Source organism: Nyctereutes procyonoides, unplaced genomic scaffold, assembly GCF_905146905.1.
Source record: "Nyctereutes procyonoides isolate TBG_1078 unplaced genomic scaffold, NYPRO_anot_genome, whole genome shotgun sequence".
Lineage (NCBI taxonomy): Eukaryota > Metazoa > Chordata > Mammalia > Carnivora > Canidae > Nyctereutes > Nyctereutes procyonoides.
The window spans coordinates 52,170,341-52,192,419 of NW_026575121.1; the positions used below are offsets into that span (position 1 = coordinate 52,170,341).

General features: G+C 37.9%; 2 protein-coding genes across 4 annotated transcripts in view; both read left to right on the plus strand.

The window, feature by feature from the left end:
* Positions 1-18,350, plus strand: part of TPP2 (tripeptidyl peptidase 2) — a 67,606-nt gene extending 49,256 nt beyond the window's left edge. Inside the window, exons 22-30 of one of the 3 annotated variants that reach the window (XM_055335911.1) lie at positions 445-689; positions 950-1,028; positions 3,158-3,196; positions 8,497-8,648; positions 10,795-10,891; positions 11,591-11,721; positions 13,515-13,722; positions 15,570-15,689; positions 17,381-18,350. In XM_055335911.1, the coding sequence (XP_055191886.1) occupies positions 445-689; positions 950-1,028; positions 3,158-3,196; positions 8,497-8,648; positions 10,795-10,891; positions 11,591-11,721; positions 13,515-13,722; positions 15,570-15,689; positions 17,381-17,470 (1,161 nt within the window). In that variant the 3' untranslated portion in view covers positions 17,471-18,350. Of the gene's footprint in view, positions 1-444; positions 690-949; positions 1,029-3,157; positions 3,197-8,496; positions 8,649-10,794; positions 10,892-11,590; positions 11,733-13,514; positions 13,723-15,569; positions 15,690-17,380 lie in introns of those variants that run through there. The other 2 variants (XM_055335912.1, XM_055335913.1) reach the window with 2 other exon arrangements.
* A 1,286-nt stretch (positions 18,351-19,636) lies between these two features.
* Positions 19,637-20,110, plus strand: LOC129516288 (short transmembrane mitochondrial protein 1-like). Its single transcript, XM_055335589.1, has one exon. It carries the CDS (start codon positions 19,637-19,639, stop codon positions 19,778-19,780), a length of 144 nt encoding a protein of 47 aa, XP_055191564.1. The 3' UTR covers positions 19,781-20,110.
* The last annotated feature ends 1,969 nt before the right edge of the window (positions 20,111-22,079 follow it).

The window sequence follows — 22,079 nt, forward strand, 5'->3', positions numbered from 1 at the left end:
CAGGGAATGATTTCTTTTTTTCTCAAAGCAAGCCAAGCCACATCTCCTCAGTACAGACTGGATTATTCCAGTGCCATTACTTTGTTACTTTTAAAATCTCAGAAGAAACAGTGTGCCATGCTCCTGAGCAGGTTAATTAACTAGATGGAGCACAAGTGGGTTTGTATTCCTCGATCTCTGCTGGCTCCGTTTTTCCTGTCTGTGATAAAGAGGTGTGTGGCATTTTGGTGATATAAAGACTACCAGTTGTGTGTACACACTTGTGTGTATATTTGTCTTGAGCATGCACACACGCTGTTCCTCACATACTGTAAGTGCTTTCACGCACGCTGTTCCTCACATAGTGTAAGTGGTTTGTACATGGTAACTGTTCCTGTTTATCCTCTTACTATGATTTCTGTTTACTTGACTATACTTTTTCCAAATGTTCTTTGTGTTTTTTAGTATTCTTTGAAACTGGAGAAAGGAGATTACACAATTCGACTACAGATTCGTCATGAACAGATCAGTGATTTGGAACGTCTTAAAGATCTTCCATTCATTGTTTCTCATAGGTTGTCAAATACCTTGAGCTTAGATATTCATGAAAACCATAGCCTTGCACTTCTAGGAAAGAAGAAATCAAGTAATTTGACATTACCACCCAAATATAACCAACCATTCTTTGTAACTTCCTTACCTGATGACAAGTAAGTGACAGTGTTGCTTACACTGTGTGTCTTCAATACTGTAATCTTTTCACTCGAGCTCATTACATTGGGCTAGATTGATGGAATGTTGTCACTTACCATTTTATTTTAGACTAAGATTATTTCTTCCTTTGATTTTTGAAATCTATGCAATGGGAATTATTTCAGAATACGATTGTTTTGATGTTTTTGATCCCTGGTTATCTTTCTGAGACTTTCTCTTTAGTTCAATTTTTTTCTCTTTTGAACTTTCTTATTAGAATACCTAAAGGGGCAGGACCTGGATGCTACCTTTCAGGATCCTTAACATTGTCAAAGACTGAACTTGGAAAGAAAGCTGTAAGTATGCTTTTTTTTTTCCTTTTACACTGAAATTACCTATTCCAAAACTCTCTTTCTTTTAAAAGTTGGGAATTAATCCCACACTTTAGAATGGGATTCTAAGAATGAGATCTCCCTGGGGGGAAAGGAAATATTAGTATTTTTCAGATTACTAGTAAAGTCAATTAATATTTTGACTATATTTTAAAATATTTAATATTCTTTTTCCCAAGCCTAAGTACTCGGGCCCTGAACAGGTTGTACCTTGCATGACTAATATACTTGAATTTCCCTGAAAACGTATAGGTCCAGATTAAACTTGGCTTAAGTGAATGAGATGTTTAAAATTGGAACATTTTATAGGATTTTAATCAAATTAATATTGTGGATATAAAAATAAGTCAGGTCTTCTTGGGCCACTTCTAGAAAATGAGAACAATTATTTCTAACAGTATTTTTCTCACTTGTACAGACCTTTCTCTTGAAATTTTGCCTAATTGTGTAGATAATTACGAGATACTTCCTTTGGCATTTACCTTTTATAGTTCAAAATTATACTATGAAAAACTTGTTTCTGGTTGTTACGTTTTAAAGATAAATATTAAAACTGGATAGGTACTTATTTTAACTTTTCCATCTGTTTTTATTACACATTTATTATGAGAATAATACTTATGTGGATCTGTCACATATTAGCTCAATGCCAACAAAAGGTTGTCATTCTTACAGTTTTGCATTTCTTCTTAGAATCAGTTCTTAAATAGTGGTCTGCAACGTGATGCTGGAATCATAAAGGCTATTATCCAGATGAATAGATTTCTTGCATCTTAACAAGTATACTTACTTCTTGCCACTGTTGAACCAGAGGTCACTTACTGCTGTCTTGGAAGCATCACTTAGGAATTCTGTGCTTTGAAAAAAATTGTTTACCCTGACATTTCTTGAGTCTCATTTTGATTGATACTGCAATTGACCCTGAACAACATGGATGTGAACTGTGTGGTCAGCTTCTATGTGGGGTTTTTACCCCCCCCTCCCCAGTAAATACAGTACAGTACTGTAAATATATTTTCCTTGTGATTCTCTCAGTAACATACTGTTTTCTGTAGCTTAAATTAATGTAAGAATATATACAAATTAATATGTTCTTTGACTGTTTATGTTGTTGTTATTATGGCTTCCACTCAGCAGTAGGCTGTTCATTAGTTATGTTTTGGGGGAATCAAAAGTTACACAAGGATTTTCGACTGGAGGTGGGAATGGTATCCCCAGCCCCCATGTTGTCCAAAGGTCAACTGTACATATTTATAGATACAGTATTATTTGAAGTGAATCAATACTCAGTGACATTGGAATTCATTGATGCGCTGATTTAAGAAGTCCTGGTCTTTTTTGTAGGCTTCATTTCCTGGGCAGCAGGGCTGCTTCCACTATGGGGTTCTCACCCAGATAATTCTTCTCAGGTGTCTGCTTCCTTGTGATGATTATGACAGAAAAGCATAGTTATTCAAAGTGCCCTTTTTAGCAATTCAGAGATAGTTACTACTTCCTACCAATGTTCTTTCAGAGGCATAAATTATAGGAGTGTGGGATTAACTGTAGATACTACTTACTAGGTAATTACTTATGGGGTAGATTTACTTGAGGGAGCAAAAACCTAAAGGTACAGAGTTCATTACACCAGCATCTTGTTTGTGTAATCTCCCCTCCATAGTTTGGCATTTCTCACTGGTTTGGTAGCTGGGAAGGTGACTGTTGTTTTACTTCTGACTTTCATGGTCACCTTGAATGATGATGCCTGGGTGTGTGCGGTGGTTGTGATGTCCTTGAAATCAGACTCTGGACTGTCAGCTAAATTTAATGTTTTCAAAAGTGTGTTGATAACTAATGGTTTGCTGTACTAAATTTTTCAAATACAGAGTTGAAAAACACTTGCCCTTAAGAATATTCGATTGCCTTTTTATTAAAATGGAAGTGGCAGTGTTGCTTTCTTTAAAAGCCTGCCACTTTGATCATAGACCTGACCCCTCTAAGTACCGAGACACATGCAGGTGGGACGTAAACTGGAAGACAATTAGAAAGAGGTGGTGTCTCCATCCTGTGTAGATTATGCATGTTTTCTTACAGAATGTCGTTCTAACTCCCAGGGGCAGTCTGCAGCAAAACGACAAGGAAAATTTAAAAAGGTACTGATTGTCAGTTCTTAAAAAAGATGTCTTAAAGCCTTATTTGCATATTAGTTAACTTTTTTTTCTGTAACCTATTATAAATCTTTTTAAAAAAATCTCTCCCTTAGTTTCCTTTCTTTAAGTTCTGCAGTATAGTGCTTTTAGCTTGTCAGTGTTGACATACTGCTTTCCTGAAGTGTTTTTTTTTCCTGTCATAAATTGATGGAAGACCCCTGTTTTATATGTGTCTAAAAAAGAAATTTAATACTATTCATTTCTTAACTGCACATATGCTGCCAAATAGTAATATTTGAAATTTTGCATATCTAAAATCCTACTTTGTGAATGAATATGGTTTTTTTCCTAGCTATATATGCCAAAACAATTATTTTTAAAGTCAAAAAAAACATTCTTAAATTGGATGATTTGATTATTAAAATATTATTATTAAGATATTTGAAAAAAAAGTTTATTCCCTGCTCTTGTGTCGTCAAAGTACTGGAAGAGAAGAGACAGAGCAGTGGACAGGAGGAACAGAAATAAGGACTATTGACCCCACATTAGAATTTACACTAAGAACACGAGCAACTTTAAGACCATCACTTCCCCAGCGTATTAGACAATCTCTGATTTACTGCTAGAGCCAAGTTTAAATAAAAAAAAAAAAACAAAATTGTACTTCAGGTGTACTTAGAGAAAGGGATAGATGTATTCAGTGAGCTCTCTGGTGAAGACCTGCTGCACCATTTATCATTTTAGTGATTTCTCATGTTCAAGTGGGAAGCATTGCCAAGAAGAACTTGTATTTTAAAGTATAACTAAAAGATAACTCTGTTTCTTAATTCATAGTGATATGAACCTGGAGATCCCTATTTTAGAATACATGAAGTTCCTTTATTAAAGAGACTTCAGTAATGTCTGTATTATTATGTAATAGTAAACACTTTGTTGAAACAAAATGCCCCACTGGGAAACATGTTTCCAGATAAAGGAATATCTGCTTCACTACAGACCAGTATTTCTCAGCTGAGAACTATGACCCATTTGTGGGCCATGTACATTCATTTAATGAGATATAACTAGCTTTAAAATGAAAACAGAATAAAGTAGAAAAATGTCATTCATCAGACTCATAAAACTAAGTCTATAGATTGCTTATCTTTGGGTCATCCTGAAAATAGCTTGAGAGCCACTGCTTTAGAAAATGAGGAAAAGGTCTTCTAGGAGCCCATTAAAAATAGAAGGTGCTTATCACAAAGGCAGAGCTGGGATTTTCTCCTCCTATTGTATATTTTGGTTTTTTTGGGAGTTTTGGTGGATTTTGTTTGGATAAAGTTGTATAAAATAGGAAACTCTGAAACGACCAGGAAGGTTCTTATTACTTGATAGTTAGGAAAGCTTTATATAAAGAGCTTGGCAACTTAAGTTACCTCTTCCCATTTCACCCTGTTTTGTAGTCTCATTATGAAAAAGACCCATATATTAATTTATTGCCTGAACAAAATACCAACTAGCTTTTGGTGCATAATCCTCAATGGATTTGTCCTTTTGGGTCTCAGTGACTTTTGATTTGGAAAATGTGGGTTATCTTTTTTAAGTTCATTGTCATATAAAAGAGTGTGCTTACTTTTAACAGATGTTAAATAGCATTCCAGTATGATTTTAATCTTTAAAATAACTATCTCAGTTTTGCATAAAGGTATTCAAGTTTTGAATTTAGTTATTAATAATTTAAGAACTAAGGAAATTATAATTTTGAACCAAAATTTAAATGGCAGTATCTTATGTTACCCAAAGAATAATTACTGTTTTTGCAGGTAGATTTGACTTTCTAAGGGATATTATTCAACACTGTCAAAATATATGGTAAATAGCAGAAATAATATGTTTTCTTAAAAAACTTAGTGTGAAGTATCTACTATAGAGAACTTAAGCATCTCTTCTCTGAAGATTCCTCTTGACTATCTTTTTAAATCATAATCAAGGTTTCTTAAGACTTAAAATGGTAGAAAACAATTTCTATTAAATTGACCCCATAGTAAGTCCTTGAGAAGTGAGTTGAAAAAATACTGACAAAAAGAACAGGTAAACATGATAAAACAAAAAATAACTCCATTTTTTCTCTTGATTAGGAATTAAAGCTGCCATGTTCATAATTTTTAATAATAAAAATTACTGTCCTGAGATATAGGATTATATTAACACTTATAATTGCTAATTTGATATATTTAATATATAAAATGCTGATCAGAAAACTTTGATTCCCACCCACCCACCCCAGGCCATTCATCACAAACTCCCTGTCTCTTGTGCTTTTAGTGGTAGTTTATGGTTGCCATAGTACAGGGTTTCTATTTATAGATCTTTTTTAGAGTTTATTGTTAATCATAAGTTAATTCATTGCTCATTTTAAATTCAATTCTGTTTTCTCTCTTCTGTACTAAAACATAATAGCAAATGCCTTACCTTTGAGCCTCAGAGAATTGCCTCACAACAGAGATTTCCTTCCCATCCTAAAAGTTGCCCCTCTCTCTAATCAGGCAAAGAGGAGTGGGGAGTAAGGGAGGCTCAGGTTAGATTAGCATCAACACGGCCAGGTGTCTTCCTCCAAGCAGGTGCCCTCCTCTGGGCAGGTGCCTTTCTCTGGGCAGTGTTGTCTATGTTCTAGTGCGGTGGAAGTACACAAGCAGGATTCCAGAGAGAGCAGGACTACATGAACAGAGGGTAGATGTTGGGGGCTGTCTCTGCCCCTCAATTTCTTCAGTATATTGTTCATGCTGTACAGATGACACTGATATAACCTTCTCCCCTGAGAACTTAGGGCTAATTAGCAACTCAGATTTTACACTTTTTGCCCAGGCATGCCCACTGAGGAAAGTGAACTCAAGAGGAGGGAAGAAAAATGAGTAGCAAAGTCCTGAGGAGCTTGCCCAAGCAGAACCCCTGTTTCTGTTTCTTTTCCCCAGTCCCCACACTGCACATGCGACCTTGGCTTGCAGGCGCTGGCTCCTGACCTCAGACAGCATGGCACTGAAATGGCTGAGAGTGGATTTGTGTGGTTATGTCACATAAATTGGTTTTATGTGCTTTAAATGAGTCATATTGAAGTAATAGTTACTGTTTTACGTTGGAATGCTATTAGAACTACTGTAACAGTAGTTCCTTATATCTGCTATTATAATTATACCCCCAAATAAAATTTAATTGTGAACATTGCTAACATGGGCATATATACATTGTATTTACACCTGAGAATCCTATTTGGGACAAGGTGGGACTTGCAAGACTATTTTTTTGTCTCAACTTGAGTTTTTTTCTGAAACTACTGTGATTAGGGGAGTAAAAGTCTTGGTAACATCATTTTTTCCTATTTTAGAAATTTTGTTAATTAAAACAAAAAAAGGTTTTAATTTAGTGTTTTTAATATAAACTTGAAGACAGAATTGGAGAAATTGACTTAATGATTTAATTAAGGACACCTGGTTATTATACCAGATCCAGATCTACCAAGTGTAATAGGGGATTTCATTTCCCAAACACCATTAGTTTTCACAAGTGGAGACTTAATGTGCTTTAACAGAATAGATGGAAACAGGTGTAATTAGATATAACAACACATTTCTCTACTCTTTTCAAAGCAAAGCTTCTCAAAGGAACTACTATGCTTATTTTACCTCCTGTTTTCCCTGCATCTCTTTCTCTGTCAGCCCTTACCCCCACTGTCCACAGAGACTGCGTGTCTCTTGTGACCAGCCACTGCTGCCCAGTTCTGCAGCCGTGTCCTTCTCCCTACTGGCACCACCTCCACTGTCACTGGCTGACCACTCTTTCTTTCTGCCGGTTCATCTGCAGAGCCCCTCTGGTGTCTGTCTCCCTCACTCCTGAACATCTTTGAGACAGTAGAACGCTTTGGGTCAAGGCCTGGGCTTCCTTCCCCACCCCACCGCCAGTCCTGCCCAGATTCATTTGTCCCCTAGTTTTAAACACTGTCAGCAAGCACTGTCTGTTCTGCCTTCACAGATTTCTAAATCCGTCCACATCTTCCTCTTGTACAGCCCATTCTTTAGATCAGAGCAGTGTTGGGAGTCTGGGCTCACTTCCTAACTTGTCTCTCTCCTTTCAACTTCTGCCCTCTATCATCCATTCTCCAAGCAGCAGGAAAAGTTATTAAAAACAAACCAATATTTTTCATCCAGATAAGGATCCAAAGACATTAAATAAAAAGCAGAAATCCTGAATCCTATCACTGCCTTGCCTACAACTCTCCTGGTAGGCTTCCTGGTGCATTTAGAATAACATCTGTATTTCTGTACTCTGTTTTATCAGACCTACTTCCTGTGATCGCTGCCTACTTGCTCAGTGCACCCAGCTGTGCTTGCCTCTAACTCGGGCTCAGGGCTTTGCATGTGCTCGTCTTTTGTCTCCAGATATTTCTTCCTCTCCTCATTCTGGTCACTTAGGTCGATTGAGGTTCCTGTGCTTAGGTCATGGAGGTTCACTTTGATGGGATGTTCCCTGTTTCAGAGTGGCTTTTCAGCACCCCTTCCTCATTGTTTTTCTCACTTAACCTAGCAGCTGTTCTGTCCCTGAATTGTTTCTTCATCTTCATATCCTGTGGTGGTTTCTGAAGCTGTTTGCTACCTGTATGTTGTCTGCATCCCTACCACGCTATGCTCCTAGAGGGCAGGAGCATTGTCTGCTTTGCTGCTCACCTCCTAGCACGTTACCTGGCACATCACAAGGCCTCAAGAAGTCCTCTTGATTGAAGACATTTCTCTTTAAACTTACTTTAAAAAGAGGTTCTTTCCTCTTTTTAAATTCTAAGTTTAAAATTCTAAGTTCTTTCCTTCCCTTCTCAAGTAGAAGATGGGAAAGCTCAGTAGACTTTGGTAATTAGTACTTTCTGTAATCCAGTCTATCAAGTAAAACTAAGAATACCAGCTACACTCATACGGAGGAAAGTTTTTTCTTCCTCTATTTTATTCTTTTTTAAGATTTTATTTTTAAGTAATCTCTGCACCCAGTGTGGGGATCAAACCCACAACCCCAAGATCAAGAGGCACACGTTCCACCCACTGAGGCAGCCAGGCATCCCTTGCTTCCTTTATTTTAAAGGAGATTTAGAAGCATCAATACTTTAAAAGTTTGGGAGAAAAGTCCTTTGATCACACATTGGAATTTTTTATGTACTGTGGCCCTTGGAATCTGGAATATGATGTAATACAACTGAGTGCAGCCTCTGTTTTGGGATATTCAGGTACTGAAGATGATTTAAAATATGTTGAAGCATGTTAATCTGAGACTCTCCACGTTCATAGGATGTGATCCCCGTTCATTACTACTTAATACCTCCGCCAACAAAGACGAAGAACGGCAGCAAAGATAAAGAAAAAGACGCAGAAAAAGAGAAAGATTTGAAAGAGGAGTTCACTGAAGCATTACGAGATCTTAAAATTCAGTGGATGACAAAGTAAGTTTTAGCGGATTTTAATCCTCTAAGTGTTTACTTTTATTTTCCCATTTACAACAAGAAGTGAGATGTGTATGTGCATGGGCTCTATTCAGAATATTAACAATGGGTGGTAGGGCTACAGGCGCTTTTATTTTAACTACTTAATTCTGATTTGCTCTTGGAAGAGAATTTTATTGGAAAGTATAAAGAAGAAAATAAAGATCACCTTTTTCCTACTCTGCAAAGGTAATCATTGTCCTGTTATTTTCTCTGTAAAATACAGAGAAATCATTGTCCTATTGTTATTTTCTCTGCACGTAGCAGTGTGAATTCCATCGTGTCCTAGTTTTCCAATTACTATTTGATGATGAGCATTTCTTGGGTCATTTAATAGTCCTTTAAAGTACCATTTTAATGACTATTATGTGGTCCTATTAATGAAATATAACCCACTTAAATACTCTCTTTGGTGTATAGTATTTATAGCTTTTCTCTGTGGTGCTGTGATGCACATTTTTATACATGTAGTTTCTTTAAATATCCATCAGATTGCATCTTGAAAGTATAATTATTGAATCAGTATTATTAATACTAAAAATTGCCTTAATATGTTTTACCAGATTGCTTTCTAGAGGGAATGTCACAATTTCTACTCCCTTCAGTAGTTTATGGCGGAGCCTGTTTTGTTCACTATACCTTTGCCCAAGCTGAGCCATGGAATTGAAAATAAAGCCTTGCTTCTAGAGGGTGAAAAAAGAAAATGCCATGATCATAGTCTTAAATTGCATATCCTAAGTTATGAAATTTGAGCTTTTTAAATGCTATCATTGCGTTTTTTGTGAAGCTTCTGTCAGTTGAACATGTTCTGTACTCTTTTTCTGTTGGGATATCAGATTTTTCTTTTAACTTTTTAACATAAAAGATATTAATGCTTTGCTGTACTCTTTTAACTTTTTAACATAAAAGATATTAATGCTTTGCTGTACACATTTTCCCCCAGCTTATTTTTTGACTTGTAGCTTACTTTTTACATAATAGGAATTTATTCTCCTGTTAAATGGATTGCTTTTTCCATTTGTGTTATGTAGTATCTCTCTGACCACTGCTTTCCTATGAGAGTCCTCATTAGCTAAATATGTATGCACCCTTGCAGTCCTGCAGTCTTCTAGAGAACAGACATCATATTGTAAAATAATTCCCAAGGATTGAAGTTACAGTGTCTGTCTACATTCAAACTTACCTTTTCACTTAAAACCTGCCTGTATCTCCACCAGAAGTCAAAGTCTATAAGTCTGATTATAGGATATTGTAAACAGTTGAAAATACTAGTATCCCCTGGAAACTAGTGAAAATTTCTTTTTTTAAAAATCAACCTTAAAACCTTTGGAGATAGTAGTAAAGGCATACAGCAAATGATGAAGAAACATCTATTCAAGAATATCTAAAGTTCAGAAAGAAAAGTGAGAATCGTTGTTATCTGTGCCAAGGCCACTCCCTCACCCCTCAGCTCCCAGAGGACTCTCCTCCTGGGAGGAGCTGGTGCTCATGTGTGATTCAGCTACCTGGTGCTAAGGCTGAGTTATGAGCAAATGTAGGCGGGAGAAAGGGTGGAGCAGAGGGCCTGCCTTGGACATGCTGCTGCTGAGAGCACTGGGGCCCCTGCCACCCCAGCGCAGCCCAGGAAGCAGTGGTTTCATGGCAGTCAAGGCAAGCCAGGAAGAAACCCCTGGCCACTACTCCCCCTCACCTATTTTATCAGAAGAATTCACAGCTTTATTCAACTCCCCATTCAGGGACATGAAATGTGTCTTCATTCACCTAAGACTTGAGATTTTTCAGAAAAGTTTACATATTTCTAATACATTTTAGACATTTCTAGGTCTTTTCATCTCTCTTGCTTATTTGAATGTTTTTTCCTCCTCTTTATACGTCTATACCTGGTATGTGTGAAAACTTGATGCTTAACAATTTGATTTTTTTTTCTAGGTTAAGCATAGTTAATACCTGCAAATAATGATAGTCATTGTCAGTAATTTTATCTCCGGTTGATGCCTTATGTTATAGACTGGAACTTCAAAGCAATGTTAAATAATAGGGAAGACAAAAATTGTTTTCTTTCTAAAAGAAATGAAATACAATGTTTCTCTCTTTCTTATATACGTAGGTTGGATTCTAGTGACATTTATAATGAATTGAAAGAAACATATCCTAATTATCTTCCTCTGTATGTTGCAAGACTTCATCAGTTGGATGCTGAAAAGGTTGGACGTGTTCATTCTTAATATGAGTATTTCATTTTGTTTGTAACATTAGATAAGGTATATACGTTGAATAAAAATGCAGCCTTAAATTTGTCTTGTGTTCTTGCCAGATGAAAACATGTTTCTTCAGATTGAATGTTCTATTAACTATTTTCACTAAGGTAATGACAGGACACTTAGCCATTACTGTGGGGTCAGTATAGTATTTCTGCTCACATTTTTGTCATTGGGAGGAGGAATAGGTAAGATATCCTAGGATTGCTTTTCTGACATTCACCTCAAGGCAGCAGTCCTGGCCTCCTGTAATTCTAAACACATGCAGCAAACTCAGAACTCCTACTCTGCGTCAACTTTGTTAGTGATGCTAATTTTTAAGAATTGGCCGTAGTTCCAAACTGTCTTAACGTGGGCCAGGTCTTGTTGACCAGTAGGAAGGTGCTAGCAATTAAAAATTCTCCAGGGTTCAGAGTGAACCTGAAGGTGTTGAAAGGAGACCTCTGAGACTCACAAGTGAGGAGCAAATTGCTGAGAGCAACATGAGCACCGACTGTGGTGATTGTAGCTAGACTCTGCGGGTAGACTGCCCAGCCCTCTCACTCTGGACTTGGGATTCTCGTGGTTGAGATAGAGGAAGCAAAGGTAATTTGGTGTACTCATTGTTACACCTATTTCTTATTTATTCTTTTTTTTCCTCCCTAGGAGCGGATGAAAAGACTTAATGAAATTGTTGAAGCTGCAGATGCTGTTATTTCCCATATAGATCAAACGGCCCTAGCGGTTTATATGGCAATGAAGACTGACCCCAGGCCTGATGCAGCTACTATAAAAAAGTACCTAACCAGTAAATAATCTTTCTTGCATCTCATTTCTTAGTTACTTTTTAAAATCGTTGAGAATATTCTTCTTTTTTGATATGTGTTACGTCCCTAGAACTATCAGTATTTGGATACTCCACCCTTAAGATATTTTGTAATAATTTTCTTCAGTCATTTGAGATTAAGCAAAAGAAAAGGAGTTTGTTTTCTCTACCATTAGGTGCTGTTGTGGTGGAGAGACTTGAGTATCTGTGATCAAACAGTCCTGCTCCTTGGGGATTTGTGGGAACTGGACATCTGGAGAAGGCAAACACATAACATTCTATAAGATTACTTTCTAAACTCTTTGTTGATTAAAACCAGGAAAAGCCCAGATTTAGTTTGTAATGCCTGTTGTAACACAAACAGAAATAAAGTTAGGTTGAAACCGTCACCTAGCAACTTGAGTTAGGAACTGTTGTTACCGTATCATTTGGGGTGAAGGGAGGGAAGTTTATGGCTTAGCTTTTAAAAAAACCTAGTGTGACCTGTAAAGCAAGAGGCATCGCTGGGTTGTGGTAGGTGAACGTATGGCTCCCACACGGTCTATGACGGTCCCTCAACCTCCCCTTCACCTTCCTTAACTCTCAGGACCATCTTGTGAAGTTCTCCTGATACCAGCTTTCCCTTTGTCACTTTGGTTTACTTTCACCCAAGTGTCATCACCTGCGAGGGTGGAAATCTTGCCTCCTCCTAGAGCTATTATTAAAGTGATACCTTCAGCTTCTTCAGTCAATACTTCTTTCTCTATCAAGTTCCTGATTCTAAATTTCTAGAACTCTTGGTATTACGTTATTTATACTCCTTTAGAAGGTGGGAAAGGATGCACACCATGCCAACAATCTAATCTGAAGAAATTTTATTCTGCTTGAAAACTACTGCTTGTAGATTCGTAACAGCTGTAATATCAGTATAATAATGTCGGACATGAGTTGGACAAAATTCCTCAGATAAGCAAGTATCCTCAAGAAGAACACTATCCCCTGGAGTGTAGGTTGTTACTGTATTTCACTCAGCAAGCGTTTATTGAGTTTCTGTTCTGTGCCAGGCATTGTCTGGGTACTTGGGATACATCAGAAGAGCACAGATTCCTGCCTTGCAGCGAGGCAGTTTTACCATCCCATCGTGATTAAGAGCAGGGTTTCAGAAGCAGATACTGTGTAGTTTCAAATGCTGGATCTACTGCTTCCTAACTGTAGGACCTTGAACAAATCTGTGTGCCTCAACCGCCTCCTTTGCAAAATAGGGATCATTAATAGTATCTTACTCAGAATTGTTTTGACTGTAAATGAATTAATACGTAAAAGTGCTAAAATAGTTGCTGGCACATTCAGAGTAAGCATTTTAGTGTTTGCTCTGTTTATGAATGAAGGTTCACTGCTGAAAGAACTTCTAACATCAATTCAAAAATATGTAATAATTGCTCTTTATAAGAATAATCTATCTAAAAGATACTGTTCTGATGAAGTTATGTAGCTGACAGAATTTAGAGCTGAACAGGCTTTCACTTCTGTTACTTTGTGGCATCCTGTTTCAACCAAACACAGCTGTCCTAACTGTTTAATCTGTATGTATAATGTAGCAGCTAGTGTGGCATTACAAATAAGGCATCTTGTTTGACGTACGATACAGATGAATATACCTAGCTATCCAATATTCCTGCATTGTCAATCTCAGGGAAAGAATGCATGAGTTTATAGTTTTAGATAAGTCTGCACTTTTCAAGGACTTTTACTGATCTATGAATTGTTTTTTGATTTGGTGCCCAGTGATATGGACAAACAAAAATCTACCCTCGTGGATGCCCTCTGTCGGAAAGGATGTGCCCTAGCTGATCATCTGCTTCATGCACAAGATCAAGATGGGGCTGTTTCCAGTGATACTGAAGGGAGAAAGGAGGAAAGAGAAAATACTCTGGATTCTGTGATGTTAACTTTTTGGGAAACTACAAAATGGACTGATCTTTTTGACAATAAGGTAATCTTTGTGCTTCTTGTTTTGGCACAGTTCTTGTGGGTCACTTACAAACCTCCCTGGTGCCCCATTGGCTCCTCTCAGGTTTCCCAGCTCCCTGGTCAGAAGAGGAAGAAAATCTATGGAGTGGGGCTGTGCTGGGATCTGAAGAAGGCATTGTTTAGAGAGACCTTCATCTTCCCTGTTTCAGAACCATTTTGCCAGATTTTTCTCTATCTGCACAGTGGCTCTTTAGCCAAACTAATTCGGAAAACAGTTTGAGAATGTGTGTGTAGTGGCCTTTCAGTTAAGTCCATTCTCTCTGAAGCTAGAAAGAAGAACATCTAGAAATTGTGTTTGTGCCTTCCCATGTCTGTGCTGATTCATCAGGGATGGAGAGGGCAGCATTCCAGTTACTTTAGATGCTCTTTTTCTCAAAACCCTTTGACTTTTAAGTAATTATCATCTGGATTTATAGCTCAGTTTTAAAACCCAGTTTAGAAGTAGCATTGATAAATTTTTTGGATTTTGGCTATAAACATTTTAAATCTCTTTAAGCTTTCTACCATAATTCTTACAGTAGGGATTCTGTAAGTATAAGTTTTTATCAGTCTTCCTTTCTTCTGAAGATAAAGAAAAATAAAGTAAATGAAATCGGTGGAGTTCTCCTAACCCAGCACAAGCCACTGTTTTTGTTTTCTAGATTAACTGATAATTTATAATAAAGACCTGAGATAGGAGAAGTTTCCTCTATGCCTGAGTTTTTCCCACCACAGTACTTTTATAATTTAACTAAATGTTTTATTTTAACTCAGAAGTAGAATGGAGATAGGCCTAGTTTTATGGCAGCTGTGCTCATGCTGGGGAAATGGGGTTAGAGTCAGGAAACTGAAGGATTCAGTGCAGCTCCAGAGGTTAAGAATTTGGATCTGAAACTGGACCCTGGAGTTCACATCTTGCTTCTGCCACCTTGATCTGTATGACCCTGGGCAAGTTACTGAATTCTGATGCCTCGGTTTCTAACCTGTCAAATGGGAGTGGTGACAGGACACAGCGTTCCTAATGAGTGAGTGTTAAGTACAGGCAGGGCCCTGAACAGTGTTTGCTGCCATTGCTGACATAGGACTGTTGCGTGTCTGCCTCATGCTCCCTGCTGTGCTTGCTGCTGGAGAAAGATGAATAAGAGCCTGCAGGCCAAACACTGGATGAACAGCGTAGAAAAACTTATCAATGAGCCTGTTTGCCATGATACTACTACTGTATTAGGGGCCATGCATTGTCTTATGTGTCTGTTTATTACACTGAAAAGAATTGAACACTGCTTGGCTCTAGAATACAAATAAAAGTGATAGGATTCCTTTCTTTGAGATTGTTCTCTACATTATAAAAGTGGAGAGCAAAAATATGAATAAATGGTTACAAGTATATTTGACAGATGGAATAATTAAAGGTACAAACTTATACAAAAGGAATTAATTGAAAGTAAGAATATGTTTATACAATATACTTTTTTTTTTTAACTTTATACCCTTTTGTAGTTTTGGTCATTCATAATGACTCCTTATAGTTTTGTACTTCTATCTTTATTTGTGTTTTTTGCAATCATTTATGTTTAGCTCCCCTTTGCATAAAGAGGTGTTTTGGTATAGACTCCAAGAGCTAGTGGTTTATCACAGTTTTATTTTTTCCCCCAAATAAGTTATTTTGTGGAATATTCAACTTTTGTTCTTTCAGAAACATTTTTGAAATTTGCTTGATGTAAAAATGTTTATTTTAAAAGCTGAACTTCTGTTAAGGCCTTGTTTTCATTATTAAAGCTATAAGCTATAAAATATGAGCATTTCATAGATAAGCTTTATCTTGTTTTATAGGTTTTAACATTTGCATACAAACATGCATTAGTACATAAATTGTATGGGAGAGGCCTTAAATTTGCAACTAAACTTGTGGAAGAAAAGCCAACAAAAGAAAACTGGAAAAATTGTATTCAAGTAAGTGATACTAAATTGTCACTGTTAAGTGTCCCGTCAATATCTCATCATGTGACAAGATAGCTAGAAGACTTACAGTGATTTAGTGATGCTGACTCTTTCATGACTACTACCTCTAATTTGTGTAATGTGAACTATAAAGTAAAAGCATGAGAGATAGCCAGTAAGCTATTGACATTTTTTTTAACTTTTCTTATTAAATATTTATATTTAGCCTCAAATATTTTTAACATACGCAAAGTGCATTAGGAAGTTTCGATGTATAGTCAGAAGACTGAGACTGAGTTTTCTTAATGAAGGAGGCAAAAACCATTCCCTTTAAATACATATTGGCTCAGTTCTAAAATGGTTGAGCTTCTAGAGTTTATATTTGATCTTATTCTTTTGAAATGATAGACCATTTTATGATTTTACCACATACCGTCTTCTGTACTAGTTAACTGTCAAGTGTAAAAACTTACTGAACTCCACAGAAATCATCCTAGCCTTATCTTGTCTCTGGACACACACAGGTGGTTTGTGCCTACAAGGCATAATGGGTTTGGGCACCTTAGTCCTATGCCAAATGTTGCAAGGGTCTGGTCTCTCTAAGGTATTCTTTGGATGTAAGTTCCTGGGGAAGCTTTTTATAATTAAACTACAAGTTATCTTCCCTCTTAGACCTTTTCTATGTACCTTCACTGGTGAGTCCAGATTGTAAGACATTTTAAATTAGCATCTTCAGATCTTTGAATAGCTTAAGAGAACTCTTGCTAAAACTAATCATTAATGAGTGTAGTGTGATTCTCATTATGTCAGCTGTAATCTGTAAGCTCTTATGTCGGTAAAGCCAGTGACTCACCCAGATGTTCACATCAGGGGGTGTTCTATTACGAGTGTCCCAGCCACTCTGTTCCTGTACTATCTGTTCTCCACAGCACAGCTGGAAAAGAAAGCTTTAGACACCTCCTGGTAAAGCCCCATCACATTTAGGATAAAATCCAAACTCCTTTTTGTGGCCCTCAACACTCCATGTGATCTGGCTCCTGCCTTCCTCCCTAGCCCCCTCTTACCAGGGGCCCTCACTAGTCCAGCTGTATGGAGAGCTCTTCCCAGGTTTTCAGAGCAGGTTACTTCTGCTTCAAATTTTTCCTTAAATATCCCCTTCTCAGAGATCCCATTCTTGACCCATCTCATTTCCCAGTCACCCTGTTATCTCATCAGATTGTAGTGTGTACTTGAAATACACAGCTTAATTATGTACTCATTTGTTCATTGATTTGCTTATTTATCTTTGGTTCTCCTGAATGGAACATAACTTTCCTGAAAGTGGGAAGTGAGTTTGTATAGTGCTGTTTTCCCCATGTCTAGCACAGTGTGTGACTTACAGTCAGAATGAAAAAGAAAGAAAGGCAACTAGTATGGTAGAAGGGAGCAAGGAAGTTGGAATGAAGAAAGGAAGACGGGAAGGTTAGTAGAAAGACAGGAAAGAAGGGAGGTTGGCCAGGATGGTCATAGTTGCCTGTAGAGGTTGGCTGGTAGGAAAGTGGTAAGTGAGCTGACAGTAAGGAAGATCCGTTGATGGTTGGTGGGTGGCTGGGATGGGAGGAAAGTTCTACGTGCTAGTACTCTATTATTGTTAGATACAGACTTTTTTGAATATTGATCTTAAAAACTGTTCTATAATACTACGCTTTTGTGTTTTGTTATAGCTGATGAAGTTACTTGGATGGACCCATTGTGCATCTTTTACTGAAAACTGGCTCCCCATCATGTATCCTCCTGATTATTGTGTATTCTAAAATAGGAACTAAGACTTTAAATTTTAAAAAAGAAAGTTTTATAGTGAATGGATATAAAAACAAATTTGTGGCATTTTTAGTCTTAATGCATGTTTTCATCCGCTATCAAATACTGATTATTAAAATGATGTGTATTTATCAGAGAATTTGCTGGCGTGTGGCTTAATACATGTAACCTAGACCTCTGACATCATGGTGTTTTTTTAATGCCTCACATTGCTGGCGACGGGCTGTGCCCTGACTGCCAGCACCAAGGACTTTCATTTGGGTTGCAGCTATTACATGCATGATAGGTTTTGAACAGTGACTTTTAACTGCAAACCTGTAAAATTCTATTTTTTATTTTATAAATGAACAGGGTTTTAACATGCTCAACTTTAATTTTTTCAATTGTATGAAGGCCTTAAAAAGCTACATTAAGCGTAGCTCAAATTATTTATCAGACTAAAAGTAACAGAACCTCATTTCCAGAAATTTTTTTTTCTTTTTTTTCTTTTTTTTTTTTTTTTTTTTTTTTTTTTGCAAAAGTTTACATTCAATTAAGGGGGAAAAATAAAACCGACACAAATAAATGTGTAGCAGTTGCTGGAGCATAACTGCTTCACTAAATCTAAATATTCATCTTGGAGTTATTTCAGGTCAATCATTTTTAACATCCTCTTGACATGCAGAGCATCAGAATGAACTAATAATACATGTATAAGTGCCAGACAGCTAAATCTTTATCAGGTATTGTAAAGACACACATATGGTATGTTTATTAAAGTTGAAATAATGTAAACACGTGAATAAATGTGCAAAACCAAGATCACAGTATATACCATACGCATTCTGATACCTTAATTTTTTTTATAAATAATAAAAGTGAATATTAAAGCTTCTTAAAGTTGGTCTTAATTTTTCATAAAATTTGGGGTTAGAACAGAAATAATATATTAAATCAATAGACAAATTCTCAACATGAGGTAATTTATTTTATATTTCCTATAGGCTTGCAGTTATTTGAATATATTGCCAATTCTTATGTGACTAACATTTGTGAATGTTTTTGGCTTTTTATTATTTTTATCTTTCTGGCTACTATACTTGCTTCTCTCATCTTTCCTATATAATAAAAAGACACACGTAGACAATAATTGAAAAGCCTCTACTCACAGCAAATGTGTTTGTGTGTGTGTATGGTTTTTAAATCTTATTCCTGTAGAATTTGCTATTATGAAAGACCTCTCAGTTAATCATCCAGTCTCTCACAACTGGTTTTGGGGTAATTGACCCCTGTATATGGTAAAAACATCAGAGCTTTATGAGCAAATGCAAATATGCATGCAAATATTTTGCAAACAATTTCTGAGCCATCTAGAATTTAAAGTCTGTCCATGAACAACCACATGCGTATTTTCTCACAAAGACACAATACTTTCATCCCCAATTATACAGGTTCCCGTGTATATATGTTCAGTCCAATGAGGAAGCTGAGAGGCACAGAAAGATAGGGTGACTGCTTCATTCATTATAGAGTCTGTTTTATAATTCAGGTTTCACCATTCCTAGTAAGTACTGCCCATTTGCACAGAGCCCCAGGGGCAGCCAGAGGTGGAAGCTTAAGTCCTCTCAGGTTCTTCAACGGATGTGTGCAGCCCTAGGATGTAGATACCCAGATTTCAAATCCTCTATGAACATCTTATTTCCTAGCTTTTCTTTTTAAGCCTTTTGATTAACCCCAATTTTTCACCATCTCAGGCAGCCACAAAATTACACAGTTGCCTATAATTATCAAGACAAACACCCCCTCGGGTAAAGGCCTCTCAGCCCAAGGAGAGCTGAATCTAGGTAAATAAAAATGGCCTTGCACATGGGGTTTTCTAGGGAGAGACAATTAAAGCTTGGGAGGAGCTCCCACCCCTGTTCTGCTCTCTCCGGTGATTGCCGGGCTGCTGGCTTTACAGGTAAACACGGAGCTAGAGATGGGATAGGAACAGGGCAGTTTGAAACATCACATCCCCCATGATCATGGACATTACTCTTTTTTTTTTAACCACATGAATCTATGTCCAATTTTAATATAAATTTAAGGTTAGGGTGGGTTCCGCCCCTCGTTCGGGGAGCGGCAGGCTTGGACCGGCCCACGGAGCTGCTGCCACACTTCGCGCCCTCTGCACCAACACCATGTTCCAGTTCCTGTTTGTATTTACTTTTGGCAATGTGGTTGGAATGTATCTGGCTCAGAACTATGACATACCAAACGTGGCTAAAAAACTAAAAGAAATTAAAAAGGACTTGGATGCCAAGAAGAAACTCCCTAGTTCATGAGGCGAATTCCAGCACTGCCTTCTGGATACACTGATTCTGCTGTTATTGAGGGCCTCCTTACCATCTGAACCAAAAACTTTTGTTTTAAATTCCAGCCTCAACCATTTTCCTCTCTGCTAGATCCTGTCTTGCCTGAGAGCACAGATGGGGCCAGAAGTTAAGAACCACTCTTTCCACTTTCCTCACCTCATCCCTCCTGAAAAAGAATTCAGCCCCTGGTGGCTTTTGGATATACTCAAGAACAATGTGGCACTTCAGGTACAGGGAGCAGCAGTTGGGCCCTCTCAACAGGTTCAGTTAGTGGCTGGCCTGTGTGTGTGATGCTGTGAATCGGTGGCCTCCCAGCCTCCCTCTGTTTAGTACTAAAAAACAAACAATTGACCTGTGTGTTTTCAGGAGGAGGTAGTGAAATAATGGAACTTTCTAAGTACGTTCAGTAAAGCATGAATATTTTCAGGCAAGTTTTGTTTTGTTTTGTTTTGTTTTGTTTTAAGGCTCAATAAGCCACTTCCTGGTTTTCAGCTGTAACAAAAACTTCTCTAATTACTACTTATCTCTTCTATTGGGGCTAAAGCCTTCCACAGGTGGTAAAATTTTAGAATGAAGATTGGTTTGCTATGGAAATTGGAGGCACATCCACAGACTGGCAAAATCTGCTTTGAACTGTGATTTCTAGAAAGATCAGCTGCATAAGGGGAACCCGTGGTTAGAGGCTGTGACCTCGTGGCAGTTCAACAAAGCTTTCCTGTCTGCCTCTGGTTTCTGTTCTGAACACACTACCTCCGGGGTAGCCGCTGGATCCAAATAAGCTCTAGAAAGAAGAATGTGTCCTCAGTAAAATCACTACCATTAATTAACAGGATGTGTATATAAAATAGTAATTTAAAAAGCCAGGGACAGTTTTCCTGTTTCTGGTAATGGTAGCCAATTTTTGCACCACATCCACTAAAGACAACTCTAGGGGCCAGGTACTTCTTAAACATTAGAGATGGTCCAGAGTGTGTGCTCAGTACAGGTCTCTGGCCCTTTTCCAGTGACGGGTTTCCAGTTGTCATAGGTAGGAGCTTTGCCATCGTGGGATTTCTCACCCCCGCACGTAACTTGTCTGGCCCTGGAAGAGCATGGCCTGGTCCCCTCCTTCTCTCCTCTGATGATGAGATGTCTAGGCCACATGGCTGGAGTCCCAGCCCAGGTCTCTGCTCTCTAGTCCTGGCTCAGGCCCTGATGAGCCACATCACTTAACCTCCATGAGTGTCATCCAGAAAATTCAGGCAATATATTCAGTGTGTCTGTTCCAACTCAAAATGTATTGAATCTGAATTAACTTGAGTCGTCTTCTGCAGTGTGTCTTTCTCTGTATTCTCAGTGGCCCAGCATTAAAAGGTATGTTTTTGTCTTTCTCTGTAGGAATTAGGTCAGAGAAGTATGCATAGAGATGGAAAGGAGAAATGCTTTTGATTTCCCCATCTTAAAAAAGAAAACAAAACCAAAAAAAACCCTTGAACAGAGACTTCCTTAAGGAATAAGAAAGGAAGAATAAGCTCCAATATTCATTAGTATGAACATAGTTAACAAGAGGAAAAAACTATATTAGCAATAATTGAATGAGGAAGCTGGAAAGAAGCAGGAGGTGTAAGCACTGCTCTCTGGGGAAGGGCCCAGGGTGTCTCACCTGCAGTAGCAGCCTTCCCAGAGCGCGCAGGCAGTAGGAGGGTCAAGGCTCACTGCACAGCACCCGGCAACAGGCCAGCCGCACACCCCTCCCGCAAAGGTACCGTGTTCGTGTCACTTAGAACCCCTGCTTTTGTGAGAGGATTTCAAAGAATCAACAAGCAAGTGCATAATTTACTGAAGCCACATCCTCTCAAGGGTGAAACATGAATAATTACAGTTGCAGTATCAAAGCCAGATGTCTGTTTCCACTCTGCGGTTAGGAGACTGCCTGCATTTCCAGTCATGAAATGAAAGTTCTTGTAGACTCCAACTATGATGCCACATCATATCCAAAATGTGAGTAGACAGCTGGAAATGTCTTCTATAATTCTCCTCTCGTGTGATTTTAAGAGTTACTAACCTATGTGCCTCAATGATCTGTCTACCGAGCTACTTCCAAACTTCAAAACTCCATGACTTCCAACAACAATCATTTCTTTTCACTCAGTATAACTTGGCTGGAGTTTGGTCCAAGCTGGGCTTGGCATGGGTAGTCCCAAAACTGTCATTAAAATGTAAAATTTCCAGGAAGGACAGGATGGAGAGACATTCTGAAATATACCCTGGTGATGAGCCAGCAAAACGC